Here is a 21,751-nt window from a genome sequence, read left to right on the forward strand (position 1 = left end):
CGGCATACGCCCCAACAGATAGCAGTTCTGAGACTGAGGAAGACAAGTTTTATCAAGATCTCTCACGACTGCTTCGGTCAGCAACAAGGACGGATATAGTAATCCGTAATCCGGGTGAAAGTCCGGAAGAAACTCAGTCGGGTGGTCGATTTGTAGTCGATGCTGAGCGTGCGGATAGTGGAGAGCGGCTTCTTCAGTTGTGTGCAGATCATCCTCTGTAACTTGGCCAGTACGACTTCCAACACAAATGCTTACACCGAGTTACTTGGAGGCTACCTACAAGAAGACAGCCATGGACCCACCTGGATCATGGGGCTATCAGTTACCGATAAAGGACCCTCAGTTAAGGATTGCCGTTACTTCTGGGGTACGCAACTTGACTCTGATCATGCCATCGTTCGGAACCGCTTAGTACTTCGCTTTCCGACAGCACTACGCGTGCAGAGAGAGCAGCCCCGTTCATCAACTTCAGTAGCTGACGAACATCGAGCTGATCTGGCTACAAAGCCACAGGAAACGCACATATCATGAGCATCATCAAGGACAGCAACATCAGTGTCGACACTGACGCTTCACTTCCGTCTTGTGGACGACGAAGATTGCTCGGAGGATGAATGGAGGCGAGTTAAAAAAGCATTGCTCTCAGCTTTCAGAAGTGTTTGTCCAGCCCATTTGACTCGACTCAATGAACAGTGGATATCTTCGAGATCAGGTCTTATTGCTGTCAGAAAGGCCATACCAGCAACTAGCGGCTGTGATGGCGGACTCAGACCCCTCAAACACCGGATACTCACGAACTTGAAGAATGACAAAGAAGACGGAGGGATTTCGAAGGTCCAGGAGATGGAGAAGGCTTTCGCTGCAGGCAGCAGCCGTGCCCTGTTTCACCTGATTCAACCAACGCATCAAAAGAAGGCAGCTGTTGGTGAGACAATATGCGAACAAGACGGAACAGAAGTTCGCTCCCTCAATCGCCTTCTTGAGAGGTGAGCTGAGCAATTAGAAGAACAGTTCACCTGGTCTCCTTCAACACAACCGCTGGAAGAACTCAACATATCCGAATGGAACACTGACACCAACTCACCATCAGCAATCGAAATCCAGCGTGAGATTTCAATCCTGAAGGGGAACAAGGCAACCAGCCCAGATGGCCTACACCCCGCGCTCTTCAAAAATAGTGGCGAGGTCTGGTGAACACCTTGACAACCTAACTACAGAGTATTTGGAACCAAAATAGAATACCAGCCGGATGGAGCTTCTTGACCGCCATCCCAGTTTTCAAGGACGGTGCAAGAACGTCATGTGGAAACAATCGTGGTATCAGCCTGGTATCCGTCGCATCTAAGGCGCTCTCTGGCATTATTTTACGCAGGTTAATGGATTATCGCGAGAGACAGATTCATGAAAATCTAGGTGGGTTTCGCCCTGGTCGGGGGTGCGCCGGCCATACGTTTACCTTCAAACAAATTCTTTAACAGCGCCATTCCACGTTGGTCGTTTTTCTGGATTTGAAAGCTGCTTTCGAGTCTGTTGATCGTCAGCTAATTTGTAAGTGTTGGCCGATTTCAGGCATCCAGTGATCCTGACGCAATTGCTCGTAATTTTTACGGTGTGAGAGTTGCACTCAGCTCCAAGGCTGAAAGCGCCTTACTGGACTGAATCCCAGTTAGCAGTCGCCTATGCGCTGTGTAGTTGTCTGGCTCAGTTAGGATTAACGCAGTTCGATGCATTAAACGGTGTTTTTTATCGTATCGGCATACGCCCCAACAGATAGCAGTTCTGAGACTGAGGAAGACAAGTTTTATCAAGATCTCTCACGACTGCTTCGGTCAGCAACAAGGACGGATATAGTAATCCGTAATCCGGGTGAAAGTCCGGAAGAAACTCAGTCGGGTGGTCGATTTGTAGTCGATGCTGAGCGTGCGGATAGTGGAGAGCGGCTTCTTCAGTTGTGTGCAGATCATCCTCTGTAACTGGCCAGTACGGACTTCCAACACAAATGCTTACACCGAGTTACTTGGAGGCTACCTACAAGAAGACAGCCATGGACCCACCTGGATCATGGGGCTATCAGTTACCGATAAAGGACCCTCAGTTAAGGATTGCCGTTACTTCTGGGGTACGCAACTTGACTCTGATCATGCCATCGTTCGGAACCGCTTAGTACTTCGCTTTCCGACAGCACTACGCGTGCAGAGAGAGCAGCCCCGTTCATCAACTTCAGTAGCTGACGAACATCGAGCTGATCTGGCTACAAAGCCACAGGAAACGCACATATCATGAGCATCATCAAGGACAGCAACATCAGTGTCGACACTGACGCTTCACTTCCGTCTTGTGGACGACGAAGATTGCTCGGAGGATGAATGGAGGCGAGTTAAAAAAGCAATGCTCTCAGCTTTCAGAAGTGTTTGTCCAGCCCATTTGACTCGACTCAATGAACAGTGGATATCTTCGAGATCAGGTCTTATTGCTGTCAGAAAGGCCATACCAGCAACTAGCGGCTGTGATGGCGGACTCAGACCCCTCAAACACCGGATACTCACGAACTTGAAGAATGACAAAGAAGACGGAGGGATTTCGAAGGTCCAGGAGATGGAGAAGGCTTTCGCTGCAGGCAGCAGCCGTGCCCTGTTTCACCTGATTCAACCAACGCATCAAAAGAAGGCAGCTGTTGGTGAGACAATATGCGAACAAGACGGAACAGAAGTTCGCTCCCTCAATCGCCTTCTTGAGAGGTGAGCTGAGCAATTAGAAGAACAGTTCACCTGGTCTCCTTCAACACAACCGCTGGAAGAACTCAACATATCCGAATGGAACACTGACACCAACTCACCATCAGCAATCGAAATCCAGCGTGAGATTTCAATCCTGAAGGGGAACAAGGCAACCAGCCCAGATGGCCTACACCCCGCGCTCTTCAAAAATAGTGGCGAGGTCTGGTGAACACCTTGACAACCTAACTACAGAGTATTTGGAACCAAAATAGAATACCAGCCGGATGGAGCTTCTTGACCGCCATCCCAGTTTTCAAGGACGGTGCAAGAACGTCATGTGGAAACAATCGTGGTATCAGCCTGGTATCCGTCGCATCTAAGGCGCTCTCTGGCATTATTTTACGCAGGTTAATGGATTATCGCGAGAGACAGATTCATGAAAATCTAGGTGGGTTTCGCCCTGGTCGGGGGTGCGCCGGCCATACGTTTACCTTCAAACAAATTCTTTAACAGCGCCATTCCACGTTGGTCGTTTTTCTGGATTTGAAAGCTGCTTTCGAGTCTGTTGATCGTCAGCTAATTTGTAAGTGTTGGCCGATCAAAGGTGTTCCTTCCAAATTCCTATCCCGCATGAGGGCACTGTATGCGAACTCCTGTCGGCGCGTACGAGTATACGGGAAGCTCTCGCCTGAGTTCACCACGTGCAGTGGTGTAAGACAAAGCTGTCCTCTTTCCGCTCCAACTTTGTTATTGATATGCTTATTGGAATTTCTCTGCCTGCCTCTGAAACCTTGGGAGTCGAGGTGCTCCCGGGACGTTCCCTCACAGACATTGAGTGTGCAACCCATATTGCTCTCCTTGGTTCAAATCTTTCCCAAGTGCAGAGGATTTTAAATAACGTAAATAAATCTGCCGCACGGTTTGGCGTGCACTTCATGCCTGCAAGGTGGAAAGTGCTACCACAAGACTGGATGGGATCAATGCCACACCTCATGCTTGATCGACGTTGTAAATAAATTTGTTTACCTGGGCAGTTGTATAAGTCCCCGTGGACTGGCTAGAGATGAGATTATTTCTCGAATCGGAAAGGCCACTGCGGCTTCCGCCAACCGCCGACAGCTATGGCGCCGACGCGACGTCAGTTTGTTTGTCAAGGGCAGAGCTTACACCGCGGCGGTGCGATCCCTACTGCTTTATGGATCAGAAGCGCGGCCCCATGCGCAGAGGATATACAGAAGATGTCAGTGTTTGATCATCGGTGTCTCCGAAGCATTGGTCAGGTTTGGTGAGAAGATCGGATTAACAATGCTGAGATACGCCAGGTGGTTTTAGGAGGAAGGCGCTCTCCTGCGACAGATGAAGTACTCACGCTTCATTAGGTACGCTCCGCAGTGAAGCATCGGTGTTGAACACTGATGTCATGCTGTCGATGTGTGTGTGTGTGTGATGTTACGTGCGCTCCGCAAGCCAGAAGACCGCCTGCCTTGCAGAGCTCTTTTTGCTCAGCCCTGTGCTGAGTGAAAGCGATCGAGAGGTGGACAATGTATGAACTGGTAAGAAAGTGCGAAAACTAACCAGTAAACTTAGTCGGGTCGGCTACTGCCGGCTCCCTGGATGGGGACCCCGGGACTCAAAACACCAATGGTTATCGGATTTAGCAGAAATGGTCCAATCGCACAGTCAGTGTCGATCGCACCTCAAAGCTTTCGCCTTCAATGCGTAGCTACCCAATTTCAGAACAAATTGAACGTTCCTTCGCCTCCAAGGCTTGGTTGTGCGTTCCAATTTCCCGTTTTCCGGTGATCCAAACCGAACCAATGTGCCTGCGGCATATGGTTTTGATAAATTGATGTGCATTGTGCAAACAAGTGTGACAAAAAAACTAAACCTATGAACCTTACAGGAATTACCTTGTGCGTTTGACTTTGTGTCACCGTGTCACCCTCACCCAACAAGCCATCCTCAAATAGCGTTGCGACTGTACAGGTGACCGAATTCCATACAGAAGATTCCACAGAAGATCCGTTTACGCAGAGGTGACGCGTACACATTGTTTCAAAGACAATGTTAAGTTAGTGGACCGTACTTGATGAAGCACGTGGTACGCCTAAGGAGTAACGTGGTGATATCGTTTGGGATGGCAAAGCGCGTTCATTTTCGAATACACTCGTTAGCAAAGTAAATTGTTGTGAAACACAAATGAGTCCTTCGTTTATGATATACTTAACCGTTATCGTCCAGTTTCCTGGTTGTGGTACTGTTTTATAGATTGTTGCGTAAGTCTGTTGACGCCATGGCTCGCGGTAACGTCACCCTCGGTTTTTCGCACCTGTATACCTGATCGGGTGTTTTTTTATTGTTTCCATCTCTGTGACACTGTCCCCTTTATATTCGTTTTCCATCACCATTCGTTCCGATGCACCTTATCCTGGCGAAATGTTTACTGTAGCAGTAAAGCTTGTGAGACTGATCTTACTGCCGAGTTTTGTGTGCTGGTAGCAAATAGGAGGTTCATTTGCCGGTCGTTATTAGATGAATAAGCCGATAGTACTTATTGTTCTCATCCTATCCACTGGGGCCTGTTCCTTGAATCTAAGCTGTCTAACATTATGCGCAAGTGAATTAGATGTGCGACATCCGATTACGGGCTGATCGTCTGACGCTGTCTTGTGGTTAACACGATAAATTAACAATCACTAGCGGTATGCTGGGAGCTGCATCAGTTTTATTAATTAGTTGCTGGGAGACTTGACTTTGCCCGGATATTCTAGTGCTGCACCCTAGTTGCATCTAGGCGAACAGAATCAGACGATTACCGTTTATCAAATATAGCTGCCTAATTTGCACTAAATACCGACAAAATCAGCATTCATTCAAACGCGTTAATGGAGAGGTGGTTTTCGAAAATTCGATCGGCATGATGCAACAAGTCTGTGAAAAGCCTTTCCAAACCATCCAATCCTCCACGATAATAAGTTTAAAGTCAACGTCAACTGCCGACCTCATACATTTCCAGGCTGACACTAAGTTCTAGCTGTCATGGGATTTAAGAAGTGACATGGTGAACCTGATGACCTCTGAAAACAACCGAACCAAATGTGACCCAACGAAGTGACACCCCGCTTGTGTCAGTAGATTGGCGTAGACTGATGGGTACTGATGCATGAAACTGATGACTCGTCCGTTCTCCACCTGGTAGAGCTTGGTGGTTTCACTACTGGGCTGAAGCTTGATATTACTGATATATGGACTATGGACGCCGTAGAACTTCATCTGGAGGGCGGGGGTTCATTTCAAAAAACCAAGTGAAGACAATTGATACTATAGGAATATTGCACAAATTATTGGTAGTTTTGTACTGGAAATAAGGTCGTATATTATAACGATTCTATTACAACGAGATCCTTATTTGTTGTCCTTGTTGTATGAGTGTTGTCGAAACTTTTAAAATAAGGCCTTGCTGGAACTAAATCTCGTTGTGATGTCACCACTACTTGCCATCATTTTTTCTGACAAGCAGAGGGTTACCTAACGAGGGTAAAGTCTATCAATCATAGGATAGATCCCGATTCGTTGTTGGGAGTCACTGATTTGCCCCAGGTCGATACACCTTCACTAAGGTCACACACTCCTGGTAAATTTAGCGCAGATACTCCCGGCACTTTATCATCATTTGCTGTCAGGTTAAACCCGATGTGATAGTAGCTGCGAATTCTGTCGATTATCTCAATCTAGTAAATATGTCCACAATGCTTGAGAATGGAACAACAACAGCTGGATTTTTGTGAGTTTAGGATGCTCATAACTGTGTTTTGAAATATTGTCAAAATTGAACTGTCGCTCCCCTCGTAGAGACCATCCTATCTCTCTGAGGCGATCGACCCCGTTGACCCAAATGGGCGCGCGGCATTACGTTGTAGTTAGCTCTGCTTTGCTCTCATCGTGAAATTGTTTCTATCCTCATTTCGCTTTGCAGAGCGGAGCCGACAGCTGAGGCTGTTAGTGCTAATCGAGACTTAACCCATTCGAGTCAGCTGCCACTGATTTCCACAGATGCTATTTTGGATGCCAGCTGCCGATTACTAGATCATCCGGCACTTCTGACTCGGCTAGCTGCCTTGGGTTGGATCGAAGTATTGGCCAAAGTTCGCGCCAAAGATGTTCTCGGTCACGTCGTTCATTTTTTACCTCTGATGCTGAACCTACTGGCCGACCCTGCTGCTGAGGTGAGTGATAAGTTGTTCAGCAACAGTGAGTTTCCGACTATCCTTTTACTCCCCCACATCCGCTTATGGGTGGTACATGTGATGTTTCCCCTCGCTGAATTTCAGCTATGGTTACCAAGTAGCTGCACCGAACCTCTAAGGTGCACTCGCCCTAGCCATATCTCTTCGTTCCCAAACGAAATTTCTCGAGAACATGGGGGGGGGGCACTTCTCGTTTGTTCACCTACTTAAATAATTTATTAATTTACCTTACTTTTATCAATTTGTTTACTTGTATGTGTGCAAAATAGATCAAGAAATTATGTGCCTGGTGAACTGTCGGAATTGGCGGCTTGTTTGCAACGAGAATCGACTGAGCTTTTCAGGTGACCGCCTATTGGTAACGTTTAGTTTTCAGCAACTTCCAACAATATGCTTTGTTGAGAACCTCAGTTCACTGAGCTTGTTGTCTGGACCGGTTTCCCATCTTGCGTGATCGCATGTGAATATGACAGCGCAAATTTTGTTGCATTGGTTAATGAGCCGTTACTCTACGGTATGATTAACAACAAGAAATCTGCTTGCCTTCTTGATTTCCTAAACAATGGAACATTTTCCAACTGAAATCTTGTGTTGCAAATGAAGGCAGTCTATGTTATGCAAAAAACTAGAGTGGCATTGTACTGCTCTTTCATACTGGTTGAGCACTCTCTGCATACTTGCCTCTAACTACGCAAAAGCAACCGGAATACTGAGGTCAACTTAGTACACGCACTTACTGCTCATTATTACATAAGTAATCTGTTTTTACGACAGGTACTTTTCTTATTGCTTTCAACCTTGTCATTTTCCGTTGTAACTGATTTCTACCCAATCAAACGTCCGCTTGGTGAGGTATTAAGACACCCTAGTTCGGTGGGTTCAATTCTTTGTGATCAGGCCCAGTGTTCGAATAAAACTTCGCGTACGGTTTGGTATAAATATAGGACCATGGGAACCCTACCAGTACCGGAATCGGTTACTCGATAGTATTCCAAACATCTCAGGAGCGATGGAAAGTGTAAACTTCAACTCATTTTTTTCATAAGAGGAAATTTTCCTTGGTGCCGATTTGGATCCTCACATAGGTAACCAAACGAAGGTCTCAAGATAAAAACATTTCGATTTTAGATTCCCTACAAGCTTACCACAAGTTGCAATGCAGTTCCTACACTATTATGGCTTATCTGTGGCTGTCTTTGAGGAAGGGTTCTGCTGAATATTTCGCGTCGGGTGAATGTTAGTAGCTCGCTTTGTAAGAAAAATGGACTTCGTCTTACTGCTTGTTTTTACCATATTTGTTTCTAGTTCTCTAGTTGGCCTACATTACTGTCCCAGCATGGAACGATTCCTCTGAAGTAGGTGATTTTAGCGGAGCGTTAACATTCGAACGTAGGATATGAGATAACCTCCATGGGTATAGTAAAAACGTTCTACAAAAGACATTCGCGACCCGGTAATGTGATCATTTTACTACTATAGAAATTGGTTGCATCGTTTAACTGTAATTAATGTTTCATCCACAACTGTTGAACCAGGTTGCAGATGACTAGCAAAGCCAACTGGTAATATTCTGTTGATGAGGCATAGTTAACTGACCCGCGCGTATTCTGCCGAGGAACGGAAGCAAATGAGTGTTCTTGCTGGAGTTGTTCACTGAGCACTGTACAATCTTCCACAGTCTGAACTCTTTTCAGTGTTGGTGCACGTACCGCGGCCAATCGGGCATTTATTTTGGTTTTCGCACTCGAGTGATTTAAGCACGTAATCGTTTCGGAGATACTGTTTGGCCGGGTAACGATTTAAAACTTATGTTGTCCTTCCCTTTCAAATCTACAAATATACAAATTCGGCTTCTACCGGCTGATCTCGTGGTTTTTCTGAGTACCTCCTATGCGGTGTTTGAATGTGTGTTGGTCGTGATCTTGACTGTCACCGATGCCCTAAGGAAACATTCGTTATATTGTTTGAAAGAGAGTGTTCAACGGTTGGATAATGCTCCCTTTTTTCAGATGGTTCATTCAGCGATTTCTTTAATTGGAAATCTCTGCTCAAACCCCGACGCCATGGAACTCCTGGATGAACAAACTTTAGACGCGTTAGGCGTATCAGAAGAACTGTTGAGGATGCTCGTTCCTCCGTCTCATCAGACACCACAGTCAACTTGCAGACTATTCCGGGTCCCGAAAGTTCATTATGACCTGGCAGTATCATCGTCTACGGACGAGGGGAAGGTGACCGAGATGGACAGTTGCAATATCTTTTGCGTGAGATTTTTGCTCGAACTCGTCTGGTTTTTTGATAGGAACACGACGCTGCTGATTCAGCGTGGAGATATGATTATCACGTAAGGGAGAAGATTTTATTATATCTTAAACCCGTGTTCACTGTACGAGTATCCTTGTAGGTCGCGATTAGTGCAATTGATTTTCGCACTAACAATGTTTTTACAGTCTCATCTTGGTTACTGGCTCTCCTGAATGTATCCTAGCGGTACCCAAAATGTTTCAGTGGTCCCCACAGTCATATTTACCCTCACACTAATCTTGGTTCTGTAAGCGGAAATTCACTCTGCTGCTTCGACGGAAAAAACTACTCAATGTTGCTGAGAGCTCTGACACCCCACGATCGGTCTCGGCCTTTTAAGGTCTCATCAAGTAGGCACACTCTGGGTTTTCGGCGACCAAACATTCTGCTCGAATCTAGATTGTATGCAGTTCGCATTCATTTGCAAACTAATTTGGTTTTAAAGAGAGACTCATCTAAATCTCTCGTCAGTGGTATTCTTCAACAAGAGATTCAGTTGAGATGTAGTTGAGTTTCCTTTAAAGGCAGATTAGTCTGCAAGTTATTGTGTGTTATTGTGTTACCATTGGGGTACTCTGCCACGTTTCCCAGTGTTTAGTTCTCATCTTTAATGGCGACTAGTTGTGCATCTATCCGGAACTAGCCATACCCCATTACATCCACTAATGGGCTAATTTATTCCCACTGGAAGCTTAGAACCTTTGTTAAGTAGTCTGTAGCGATATCCATGCAGAACAAACCAGGCTTATGATTCGGTGGTTCGGGCGGCGCTTCTCCACGTCTTCGATGTCGGTGGCAACTTATGTCACGTCATTTTAGCGGCCCGCGTGGGTAGATAAAGTTATTCTTTAACAGTACGTTGCTCAAATGAAGTAACTTTTCGTCCAGAGGAACTCACTGAAGCCGATCACTGCAGATTCGCACGTACACGTCTACTTCTTCCTCGAAGGTTTCTCTTTCACGTCGGACAATTTGTATTTTTTTCGTACCAAGACATATTCATCCCATGCTTCAGTCGATCACCTTAACTGGGGTTACTGCACGCTTTCGTTTCATGTTTCGTTGTCAACTGGACTTATCGCAGCTGTTTGCCGATAATGTGACCGTCCGTAATATGAAGCGTAAATGTTGCGTTTGTCGGATCACCGATCCACCCTTCATTATTATTATCTTGTAGTTGTCTTCACCTGATATGATAATCAGTTTTGTGCCGTTAGAGCGACGTGGTGGTCGGGCTCAAGTGATGCAGCTATTCTACGGACCACATTAGATGTAACCAAGCATGTTAGCAAGGCCCGAAGGGGAGTAGGCGGGCAAAAATTCACTACCCGCTGTACCACGAGTAGTCATATAACTACTGTACTCTGCAAAAGCGCAAAGGCAGTCAGACGTTTCTTTTATAGAAGCATTTATCCTGTCTTTCCTTGTGTACGACTGGTTGGAACACATGGACCTCGAAAACCGCACTCGTCGACCGCCAACGTTCGGTCGTAACCACTACCACATACGGTTGGCTTACAACGTAATGAGGCTCTGCTGCGGCTCTAAACGCATCTACTGTGTGTAGTAGCATAAGAATTGAGAAATCAATCTCTGGCACCTTCTGAGTAGACCACTCCTGCGCGATCGAGTTGGCCAGGCTACCGAGTCCTCAGCTTCGGACTGGGTCGTCCACTGTCTTGTGGATCACACTTTTGAGCCGAAAATGTAACCAGGGCTCTTGACCGAAACCCTTCACCCGGAACTGCCTTGTAGGTCATACCTTTCAGCTGGAGGCCCAAAGTGAACAAACTCAATTAAATATCTTATTAGCTTGCACATCCGAGAAGTAGCATCCGGTATTTGTCGATATTCATCCCCCCAATTTTCCAACCTACAAGCAAAGCGTCTCCAGATACTTTGATCGTCAGGTATCTGACCTATATGCTTTATACAACCTACTGTCCAATAAAACGAACCAAAGTGGCCACTCCATTTATAAGATCCTTCCTAACTAGGGGCTTCTAACGCCAGTGTTCCATATCAGATTAGCCAGTAGGTAGTCTGAGATATGTAAGATCCAAGCCTACTGCTCCTCCTCAGGCACAGCTTACTTCTAGTCACTCTTAATGCAGGCAAATCTGATGGTTCGGTGTCCCTGAGGAACTCGCAAATGGACAAGAATTGCGTCAGTCAACATCTCCGGAGAGTTTGAGTTAGCTCAACTACCACTTGTGGTCAACCAATACAATGTCAGTGATGGATGCATGAACGATCCGGAAAAGTGTGAAAATGAACTGTGCCGACAGTATTCACTGCTGTCCAGCACGACCAAATGACCCCTGGATATCGTCAAGATCACTGATTCCGATTGATATAAAATCCATGCAAGAAAGCAACGAGCATGACGGCGTACGCAAATCCCCTTTACGGCAACTAATGAAGAGTTTAAGGAAAGATCGGTGGACAGCAAAAGCTCAGCTGATATAACAGCCCTTTTTCACTGAAAGTAGAGCCCTGTCCTGTATCACTTAATTCGCCTTGCCAGCCAGTGAATCGATCAGTGACAAACGTAGTTCAGTGATTGATTCGTAAAAACGTCGATTGGAATAAATTAGCCAAGCACTTTGAAGAACCTTTAAGTTAGCTTAATGCAGTGCAGACACGACTGGAATGTGGAACCCACTTGCACGTTAGAAGAAATGACGCGCGAACCATCGTTTTGACGCACCTGGTAGCTGTGGCATCCAAAGTGCTTTCTGATTTCATCTTCCACAGGTTGATGGGAAAGGCAGATCCATGAAACTCATCATTGGCTTTGGGCTGTAAGACATATTTACTCTCCGATTATTGATTATGGAACAATGATGGAAGTTGTCTTTTTTGGTAATCAGTCACGTTAGTGGTCCTTAAACGAAACTGATCCCCGATTAATTCCTGAATCTGTGCATCAACTTCTGTAGCTATGTGTCTGTGGTAAATTCTCGCCCGAATTTGCTGCATCCAGCGGTTTGCACTTTTTTAAATTTTATACTCGATAAAATCGTGGAAAACTCATTCCAAGCCTGTGACCCGTGTAGGCTCCCAGGATGAAGGCCTTAGCCAACAGATGTGGAGTATGCAAGTGATACAGCTATTGTCGAATCTGACAACGGGTTAAGTAACCTAAATAGCTGTGTTTCACCGTTTGGTATAGTCTTCACAACCCCTAGACTAGGTAGGGGTGAACTCTATGCTCATGCTTGTGATAAGCTGTTTGAAATGGTGGACAATTTATTTGCCTGGGTAGCGGATTCACTCTCGGTTATCCAGCCAAACACCATACTGCCATTCGGATAGGGAGATCCAGAGACACTTGCTGACTTTAAGCATCTGTGGCTTAGATGTTACATCAGCGTGTGTATCAAGGATCGAATTTACACTACTGAAGTGCTCTCCGCGTTGCTATTTCGGTCAGATCGTCAGCAGCTGAGGATATCAAAATATTCTCTGTGTTTAACGAATAATCTCTCCGGAGCCTGTTCTGCATCCGGTTTGGATATTCCATCATTATTGTTGAAATATAACGATTAATTTTCAAAAGTTACCGTAGTGTCAGCACATAGTTTGCGCTGACTGGGTCACGTGCCTTCTATGCAGATGGATCGACTCCCTCGAAGAGTCGTCAAACACACAACATTGATGTATCGGTAAACTCGGCTGCACTAGTTTTTGACGCCTAACTTGATAGGAACATCCAGAGGAGATGATATTGATGATAAACACTGGCCAACGTGTTTCAGTTGCACGCTTAACAGCCCTCTAGCTATTGACTTCAACATATAGCCTATTCTCGGTCTCTTAACCAACGAAAGGATCACTACTGTTTCTGGATTAGCCACTCAAGGATAAAGCCCGCTGCTTTTAATGTGTGGCTTTCCGCCCCTGCTTTCCGGGGTCGTTGTAGGCTACGTGACTGTAACTCAGTTCTGCTGAGGCGTAAATCTTACCAATCAGGGGTTTGAACCGTAATTTATAATTGCACTCACAAACCGAAAAAAGCAATTATTAGCTGTGACGGAGATTATATTTCATCTCATGTTATCCAGTCGAAGACTTTAAAAGAGTATGGTCTGTAATACACTACTTAAAATGTCATAAATGAGGGATGCAGCTGGGTTCCAGGCGTGTCTCTCGCAAGGCCAGATTTGTCTCCAGATGAGTGTATTCCGCCAAAATATGATCTTTTTTTGCATTACATTTCACATGCAGTCAAGACCGACTGTACAAAGTTTGCTTAGTCATGCCAGCGTTTTCGTTTAGCGTCAATCCCACGAACTATTGTAATTGTCTTCATATGTCGCTAGCGCAGCATTAGGTAGAAAGCCTGCTGCTCTTTGATCCGGTCATAGGTGCTTTTCTGTCGGGATGTGCGCATACCTGGTGTTGTCGCACGATGGCGGTAACCAATTCCACGTTTTTTAAACAGTAGCTGTCGGTTAAACTGTGCTTAATCGTCAGGATGCAAACACCTCATTGCTGCCGTCAATACCGCTTGCGACGTGGATTGATCAAGTGTAATGTTTTTGTCAGTTCAGCAGCAAGGTTGCCTGTCTTACATTTTTTTAATCGGATCACATTTCATTAAGAGCACCTTGATTGGCTCACTGGAGACAATTTTTGACATTTTTGGTGTTTCAACTCACTTGCATTGGACCTAACGGAAGGCCCACCCATGTTAGTCTATCCAAATCAGTGGAAACTTCACACGTCTCGTAAGTGAAAACCTCACTGCCAAGTGTCAGAATCTATTTATTGGTCGTCAACCCCTTCACCTGATAAAAACGTCGGGACTCTATTTCCCCTTGTTTGCACATGTTCAGGTATTAAGGTACTACAAAATGCCCTTCACGTTGCAACTGATAGTAGCGGTAAGCAGTATGATAGCGTGTTTGAAATTCGGACGTGAACTTGATGGAGATACAGTTGTTTTCCTTGGAAAAAAAGTTTTTCAAAAGAGGTTCTTACAGGTATTCTCCCTAGGGAGCGAGGTTACCGTGGCAAGTCAACGGCTTGGACAACTTCTAAATCGTTCGGAAACCTGTCTAACCAAAGTGTTCAGCGGCCTCAACTTTGAACTCGGATTTCTCTAGTTACTTACGTGACCTTTTGACCTCTTTTTTGCACTAAAGTCTTAGTCGTCTGTTATCCAACAGCTAGTAAAGTTTTTTCCAGCCATGGGTGTTGCCAACCGTGTCATGCTTATGTCGTTTGCCGAATTTACCTAACAATACCTTAATCGAGACTCAATTAAATGTACAATATCCGAGGACGGAGACATTGGGAAATGTAACAAAAAAACAAAACGAAAACAGCACGAAAATAAACGAGAAAATACTCTATCCATCACACCAAGAAACCCAGAAAGATTCGATTAAAAAGTGACTAACGATGTGTGTACTGGTATGCCTGAGACATTTAGTCGAGGCCTACTGCGAGAGAAACTTTTCCTTAATCTTCCGCAATCCTCCACGATACAGTGCGGTGGCTCACAATTATGTACATTTCCTGAGTTAGTTCCTCCCTCTTAGGTGAGGCTATGGACCGTCTGGTAATCTCATAATGCTATCCCTACGGTCAGAGTAATAGTGAGACCTGTTGCATCCAGTGCCTATGAAGTTTACCCTACTTTTTAACTGACATTTGAAATATGACCATTTCATTCCTGTGCACGTGATGGTATTGCTGGGATCGCCTGAGCTTAAAGGAGTTCCAGAGCTTCGTGGCACTCCAAAAGCGGCCTATTCAAAGGAGAAGTGCATGTGTGGTTATTGACTCTGAATGATGATCCATGTGCAGCTGGCTTTTGATAGTCCCCTCTTGCTTTTTGTTGCAATGTTTACAGTTTGTGGAGCGCTTGGTAGAGATAGAATTCGAAACATCACCAGTTCGTAGTTCAGTTTTAATGCAATAGCAACCCGGCGACAGATGTTTCATGAGTGTCAGCGGATCGATACGCACTTCATCTGAGACGCAGCACGGTGTTGTGTCACAGTACTGTCGTATGTGCTGAACCAACGATCTCTAATGTGATCGTCTTTCATCCGTGACAGCCTATCCGTCGGGTTGTATCTCTCCTGTGATCGCGTACGAATACACAGCACGGTGTCACCTGCGTTCATCACGTCCAGTAGTGTAAGACAAGGTTGTCCTCTCTCATCATTCCTCAACTTTGTTTTCGATCTGATGCCTGGAATCTCTTCTTGCCCATGAAACCTCCTGGATCGAAATGCTACTGGGGCGTTCTCTCACAGACACTGGGTATGCAAACGATATTCCGTCCCTTGGTTCAGGTCCCTCAAAGATGCAAACCGTTTTAAATAATCTGAATAATTCTGCCGCAATTTTTAGCTGCAAAGTGTAGATAACTGCTGTGAGACTGGGTGGTATCAAACCCAAACCTCATGATTGCAGACGAGCCAATCAACCTGGGCAGTGGTATAAGTTTCCATATAACTCCTGGAGACAAGACTATTTTTCGAATCAGAAAGGCCAGAGCAGGTTTTACTAACCTACGGTGGCGACGTGACGTCAGAGTACCCCGCGGCAGTGAGATCCAACTGCTTTATGGATCAGAAACATGGCGTCCACGCGCAGAAGACATTCGAAAGCTGTCAATATTTAACTGTCGGTGTCTCCGAAGCATTTTCCATGTCTTGCGGGAACATCGGATTAGCAAAGTTGAGGTACGCCAGATGGTTGTAGGAAAAATGAACAGTTCCATGATGCATAAGTTACTCAATGCTTCATACGTTGCGCTGGTTAGTACATGTACGTCGTTTGCCTCGTCTGGCTCGTATGGCTGCTTTCCCTCAACCCTCTGCCGAATGAAAGCGGCCGGGAGGTGTATAGTCTTCGTCCTGGTGACGAAATGGAAAAAAACTAACTAGTAAACTCAGTTGGGTTTAAAATTGCCGCATTCCTGGATGGGTATCCTGGATGGTATCCTCAACTCAACAATGGTTAATGTCACTGGCAGACGTGGCTCCATCACGCAGTCGGTAGCGCTCTTACTTTAAAACGTAGCATCCATGCGTACCTGTCCATTTTTTTTTGCTAACTAACTGATCATACCTTCTACTCAAATGCTTGACTTTGTCTCCCCTGTTCTCCCATGTTCAGGTAGCCGAAATTGTAGCAGGTGCTACTGGCGTATCCTCGGGTACATGGTTTATAGCTAATAAACTGAACTGATATATTAGGTTGTCTTACCAGTTCTCAGATATCCTATTCCGGTCTCTTCTTCATCTGTTACCCAGATTAATAGGCTAGACTGTCCTCTGTGTCTCTTCGTAGTCTTCTACGCTTTTTCTCAAAAAGATTTTAACCAAAAATGATTGCTTCACTAACGAAACTCTGCACGTCGACCCCGGCATCATGGCACATACTACGAAATAAATGGTACTGCAGAGATGCACGGCCCACAAAAGCCGAAGTGTCTGTAATCCAGTTTAATTAATCCATCTACAACTGACAACACCGGGCGCCCTCTGTTTCATTGTAAACACCAGCTCCCAGTACACCGTCCGAATGGCTTTATTTTGCACCGTTTTTATGGCAGCATTCGGGTGGCCTTATCATGTCAATCGCCTCACTCTTTCACAGCGACTTATGCCACGTGCTGGGCGCCGATGTCGTGTATCGCAACATTTCAGCGATTGTATCCTACACGAAGGAACTTCCCTCAGCTTTCGTGCTGGTTGATACCTTGAATCGCATTTTGCTCACTCAACCAGGGCTACATGATTTTCGCAATCAGTTACGGGCGATTCACACAGAAGTGAGTTCCTTCCTACCTAATTCTACTCCTACCCGAACTCATACACGTCCATACTTATATAATTATCCATTGTTTTTCTGCTTGCTTATCCCTGCTCCCTTTCAGGATGGCTGTCATCTTTTGGATCGACTATATCGTGCTTGGTGTCACAACCCAGTTGCGTTGCTGTCACTCTACATGCTCACTCAGAATTATCAACAGTGTAATCGGCTTATTAAGTCCTTGTATCCTTTTGAGTACTATTTGTAGTTTTACTCTGCTGTTGACACAATGAATGAATAGCAGTGTCATCAAGACTGCTATCTTCAGCTTCTGGTAAGGGTCTCTTTTAGAAACTCATGTTTGATTCCCAAACTATTCCCAGTAGGGCACATGCAAGGGCCTGATCCCTAGATGACCACCGGGATGAACTGGTGGCATTTTTCTCTCCATGAACATTTGTGGAGTGTGCACATTTAGGTCGATGAATTAACAATAAAAGCCGTTATTCATTGATTAGGATGTGTGATACCCAGAATGTTTCTATGTGTATCGTCCAATGACTAATGGCTGTCACCGCTTGCAGTTGAGTATCCTAGTGATTATGGTGAATTCTAGTGTGTTCTTGCCTATGCATGTTTCGTCAGTGACGATACCATCTGTTTTCCTGACTTTCATCATGCCTTGTCAAAGTGCAAAGGCCGGCTCTGTCTGTATTAAGTTGGAGCGACGAGTACAACAGCGCAATACAGAAATGTCGTTGCTGGATTCTTTCCGTCCTACCGTTCTGTGTAAGCAAAGCACCCGTAACCTTTATTCTGAGGCAAACTGTACGAGACTTCCGATGGTTGTCCGGTGACACGTTCCGACTGATACTGTGTTGTGCATAGGAGGGTAAATCGTGAATGTATTGATTCGTATAGACCAATAAGAGGTCAACATTTTTCATATGACTGCAATAGCAAAGTGTCACAGACGGTGGTTGGACAATGCTCAGAACAGGTGATGCACACGAACTTTCAGTTGCTCTTAATACGCGATCAACTATTGATACATATCCAAGCTCCTTATGGACGAGCTCTTTTACCATGAGTGGATGAGTGGATGACACTTCCACCACCCTGTAATTTAAACATTTGATCAGTTACTTTGAACAGTCCTTTGTAGTTTGGCTGCTTTGCTGGTTGATCGGAAAAGCTTATCCGCTGATGTAGACAAGGGCCACTTACATAAATAATGATCCATTTACTGAGCCCTCGTGGCGCGTATTGATTCTCTCACTCCATGGGGAAGTATGTGTCCCGACGCGTAAAGACACATACCGGAAGTCAAGTGCAGGATAACATGTGACACATTTGAATTATGGCTTAAAACTCCGCACCAGGAATTCTGAATGTCATTCAGATCATTATTGTGTTTCTAATCCTGTTATGTCGAGTATTACTGCAACGATTATGACATACCTGCAATGTACTGTTACCGAATAATGGGAACATGCGAAACTGAAAGACTGACTGGCTAACGGAAAGTCATCAATGGACGTTAATTGTGTCACTGAAACGACGATTCGTCGATTCTTGAGGATTGTGAATGTAATGCTTCAATGTTTTTTATTACTATAACCACACACGAAATCAACGGGTAGAGATTTCGGGATGAGATCTCATACTCCTGGTTTTATCTGCTTGAGCGTTTGTAAATCCGGAATACGATATTAAGAACCATGCTCTCAGTTACTCAACAAATAGTTCTGGTGAGAAGTAAATGCCGGTCATACACTACGTCTGCTAGTTCACTAGAGGAGCTTGAAGTGGCCACACTTGCAGCTACTCGGTCAAATGGTAAACTGGCACGATAACCCTTTTCTCACCACATACCTCTCTAAATTTACGTTTACGCTATCGCCTTGCTGAAATCTTGTCTTTTGCTGTGCAAATTGAATCCAGCTCGTCTTTATACGGGCGACTTGATGTCCCTGTCTTTACAAAACTTGAAATATTCCACTAGGAAATGAGAATTATTCTCCATAAAGAAACTGCGTTAGTAACCCAATTCTCATAACTTGTTAAGGGAATTTTCTAATGATTCCAGAGATCTTATCCCCTCGCTAATCTGGTTGCATCAGTGCATCGTGGTTGATTCCCGAGAAAGCTCGTAAGACAAATCCTCAGTGGTGAAATTTGACTTTTTGCACTGTATTCATTGGTCCCATTAGTGAGTGTTAAACCATGCAACAGTACTACGTCGAAACAAAACAAACAACAAATGTAGTTTGAACGGAGAGAAGTCTCCTTCTATCTTATCCAAGAACCGTGTTAATTCAGCTGATTCTGCAAACATAGTCTTTCGGCTTTCCAGTGAGTGCACTACGAAGGTCATCTATCACTGTGCAGTTCTTAACAATGACTTTTTTTCTTAACCGGCTTATTGCTTCCACTGAGGTCAGCGGAGAGATCAATATGACTGTTGAGACCCTGGTTGAAATGGATCAACTGATTCAAATGATTGAATCCCCTATTTTTGCAAGTAAGTAAAAGTTTTTGTTCATGTTGAAGCTGTGTGAGGTTTTTAGGTAGTCTCATCGAAACCTCTTGTTTTCGAATAGACCAGGATAAATCACAGTTTGGACTGCGTCCGCTATCGCAACCATGAACGTTTGCACTGAGTCTTCTCTCTTTCTAAGAGACCTCCGTCGAGACAACAAATGGGCAATTTTGACAGCTTTTCGCTTTTCGTATTGCGACTACATCATTCGCTCTGTGCAGTAGGCCTCCGCCCAAAAACGCTTTGAAGGGAATCATTTCGCTATCCAATTTTTTTTCGCGACGCGAGCCTTCAGTGGGAGCAAAACCCTCAAATAAGCTAGCAGGAAACATTGTGAGTCTACAGAATCTCCCCTAAGACGGCGTACAAGTGGTTACAAGTTCTTGCTGTCACCTTGACTTCATTTCACTCACTGTGTAAGACGCCATGAACTAAGTTTTAGGCGTCTGAAAAAGTCCCCCCAAGGGCTAGCCACTTTATGTTGAACGCAAACCGTTCAACCATACAGGAAGAGCGCCTTACCGTACTGCAAGTGGCCCTATCTACCAAAACAAAACGGATAAGAAATTCCAAGGCATCTAAGCCTTCGAACAGTGTTGAACTAAATGCATCCGAACCTCGTGTTGGAGTAAAACGCCATCAGTTGCGTTGGCCTAGAAGCTCTGCGTATCTCACTCAACAAAACCCAGTATTCAACAACAGGCAGTCGGTCAGGCCAAGGGCCACTCACTCAACATACCTTTTAGAGTTCCCAGCCATTTGTAGATCCCGGTCATGACGGCGCCAAGACCCGAGGGACCTAAAACTCTTTCATGTCAAGTAGAATTGAGACTGTCGATCCGAATGGCGATGTGAATGGCGCCGCTCACCCTTTAAGTAGCGTGAAGGTATGGTCAACACATCTACGTGACGAAGATCCTACCTGGTGCCCCTGGGATTGTGTCTTACTTGGTGAGGTTGGGTGCGCCGATTGTTGTGTGGCGAAATTTCCTGAATAGATGCACAATGACTAGGTTCAGTTGTCGAGAGCGCATCGTTGTTCCTAGGTAAGTTTAACCAGCCCAATGAAAGCATAACTCAAAGACTTGCTGGCCTCTGTGAGTAACTCTGGTGGGAATTCATTTGTTCCTGAAGCTTAACCGCGTTTCAAGACATCTTGGTGCTTCGGAAACTGAGGGGCTATTGGGTAACAGAAACCGTCCCGAGTTGGCCGGACCAAAGTAAAGTCAAGCGCAGAGGTAGATGAACAAGTAAACTGTTTTTGAAACCGTTTCCCCAATAACCAAGACGGTGGTTACCTGTATCACATGATGTGTAGGAGATATTGGAATACTGACATCGCACTTGGTGGCCTTTCATGTTTTTTATAAACTTGTATAGAACCTGAGCGTGGCTAAAAACAGGATTTTCAGCAGCCTGATGGGTAGCGTTCCTTCAAGGAGGAATTTTCTTACCTTACACTCCAACCTTCATTCCCACCTGACATCCGAATGATCCGCCGTAGTCAAAACCAATAAGGGTGCTCAACATCGTGTTTTTTATGCAGGAAAGTTCCGTTTTCTTTCTGTATCAATACGCTTATGCAGCCACTGACAAAGACACTACTTGCCTTTCTTTGTCAAACCGGAGCATCCCGTAGGGTCTCACAATTCAACCTCACTTATATGGGGCTTGTTGTCTGTTCTGCTATGGAGGATATTCCATTATCTATGAGGGTTATAGACTTCGGATGCGTTTTTATCCATCGGGATGTTCGATGCGACACTGTTTTTGCCTGCTACCGCGTTAAGCTTCCTTTTAACAAGTGGCTTCATTGGAATTAAAAACATCTGATTGGCAGTCCCTTGGACCCTTTTGTGAGATTCGAGACGAGCTCCTCGGTTTATTATTTCTAAGAATAGCACAGTACGTCATTAGGTGTTACTCGCTCCCACAAATCAAACTACTCATGAGTTTTGCGACATCAAGACGCACAGCTTTCTTTTGTGGATGAAATCCGTGTCGGTTAGATACCCATCACGAAGAGACTGGAACTTACCGTGGTGTGGCGGTTTGTGTACCTCGGAGACCCATTGAGCTATACTGGGGGGTGTCCGCTCGACACTCACGGAGTCTCTCATACCAGGTTGGTCAATGGTTAGAGGTCTGACGAACACAGTCTC

General features: G+C 45.1%; 2 protein-coding genes across 2 annotated transcripts in view; one reads left to right on the forward strand and one right to left on the reverse strand.

Annotated features, from left to right (window-relative positions):
• T265_07170 (hypothetical protein) overlaps positions 1–21,751 on the forward strand; it is a gene marked incomplete at both ends in the record, with an annotated part of 51,888 nt that overhangs the window by 19,470 nt on the left and 10,667 nt on the right. The window contains 7 exons of the mRNA XM_009172621.1: positions 654–986; positions 2,406–2,738; positions 6,694–6,943; positions 8,974–9,308; positions 16,892–17,066; positions 17,172–17,290; positions 19,492–19,571. Of these exons, the coding sequence (XP_009170885.1) occupies positions 654–986; positions 2,406–2,738; positions 6,694–6,943; positions 8,974–9,308; positions 16,892–17,066; positions 17,172–17,290; positions 19,492–19,571 (1,625 nt within the window). The remainder of the gene's footprint in view (positions 1–653; positions 987–2,405; positions 2,739–6,693; positions 6,944–8,973; positions 9,309–16,891; positions 17,067–17,171; positions 17,291–19,491; positions 19,572–21,751) is intronic.
• T265_07171 (hypothetical protein) overlaps positions 15,446–21,751 on the reverse strand; it is a gene marked incomplete at both ends in the record, with an annotated part of 9,570 nt that continues 3,264 nt past the window's right edge. The window contains 3 exons of the mRNA XM_009172622.1: positions 15,446–15,637; positions 20,112–20,131; positions 21,628–21,702. Of these exons, the coding sequence (XP_009170886.1) occupies positions 15,446–15,637; positions 20,112–20,131; positions 21,628–21,702 (287 nt within the window). The remainder of the gene's footprint in view (positions 15,638–20,111; positions 20,132–21,627; positions 21,703–21,751) is intronic.

This window comes from Opisthorchis viverrini, assembly GCF_000715545.1.
Source record: "Opisthorchis viverrini unplaced genomic scaffold opera_v5_160, whole genome shotgun sequence".
NCBI lineage: Eukaryota > Metazoa > Platyhelminthes > Trematoda > Opisthorchiida > Opisthorchiidae > Opisthorchis > Opisthorchis viverrini.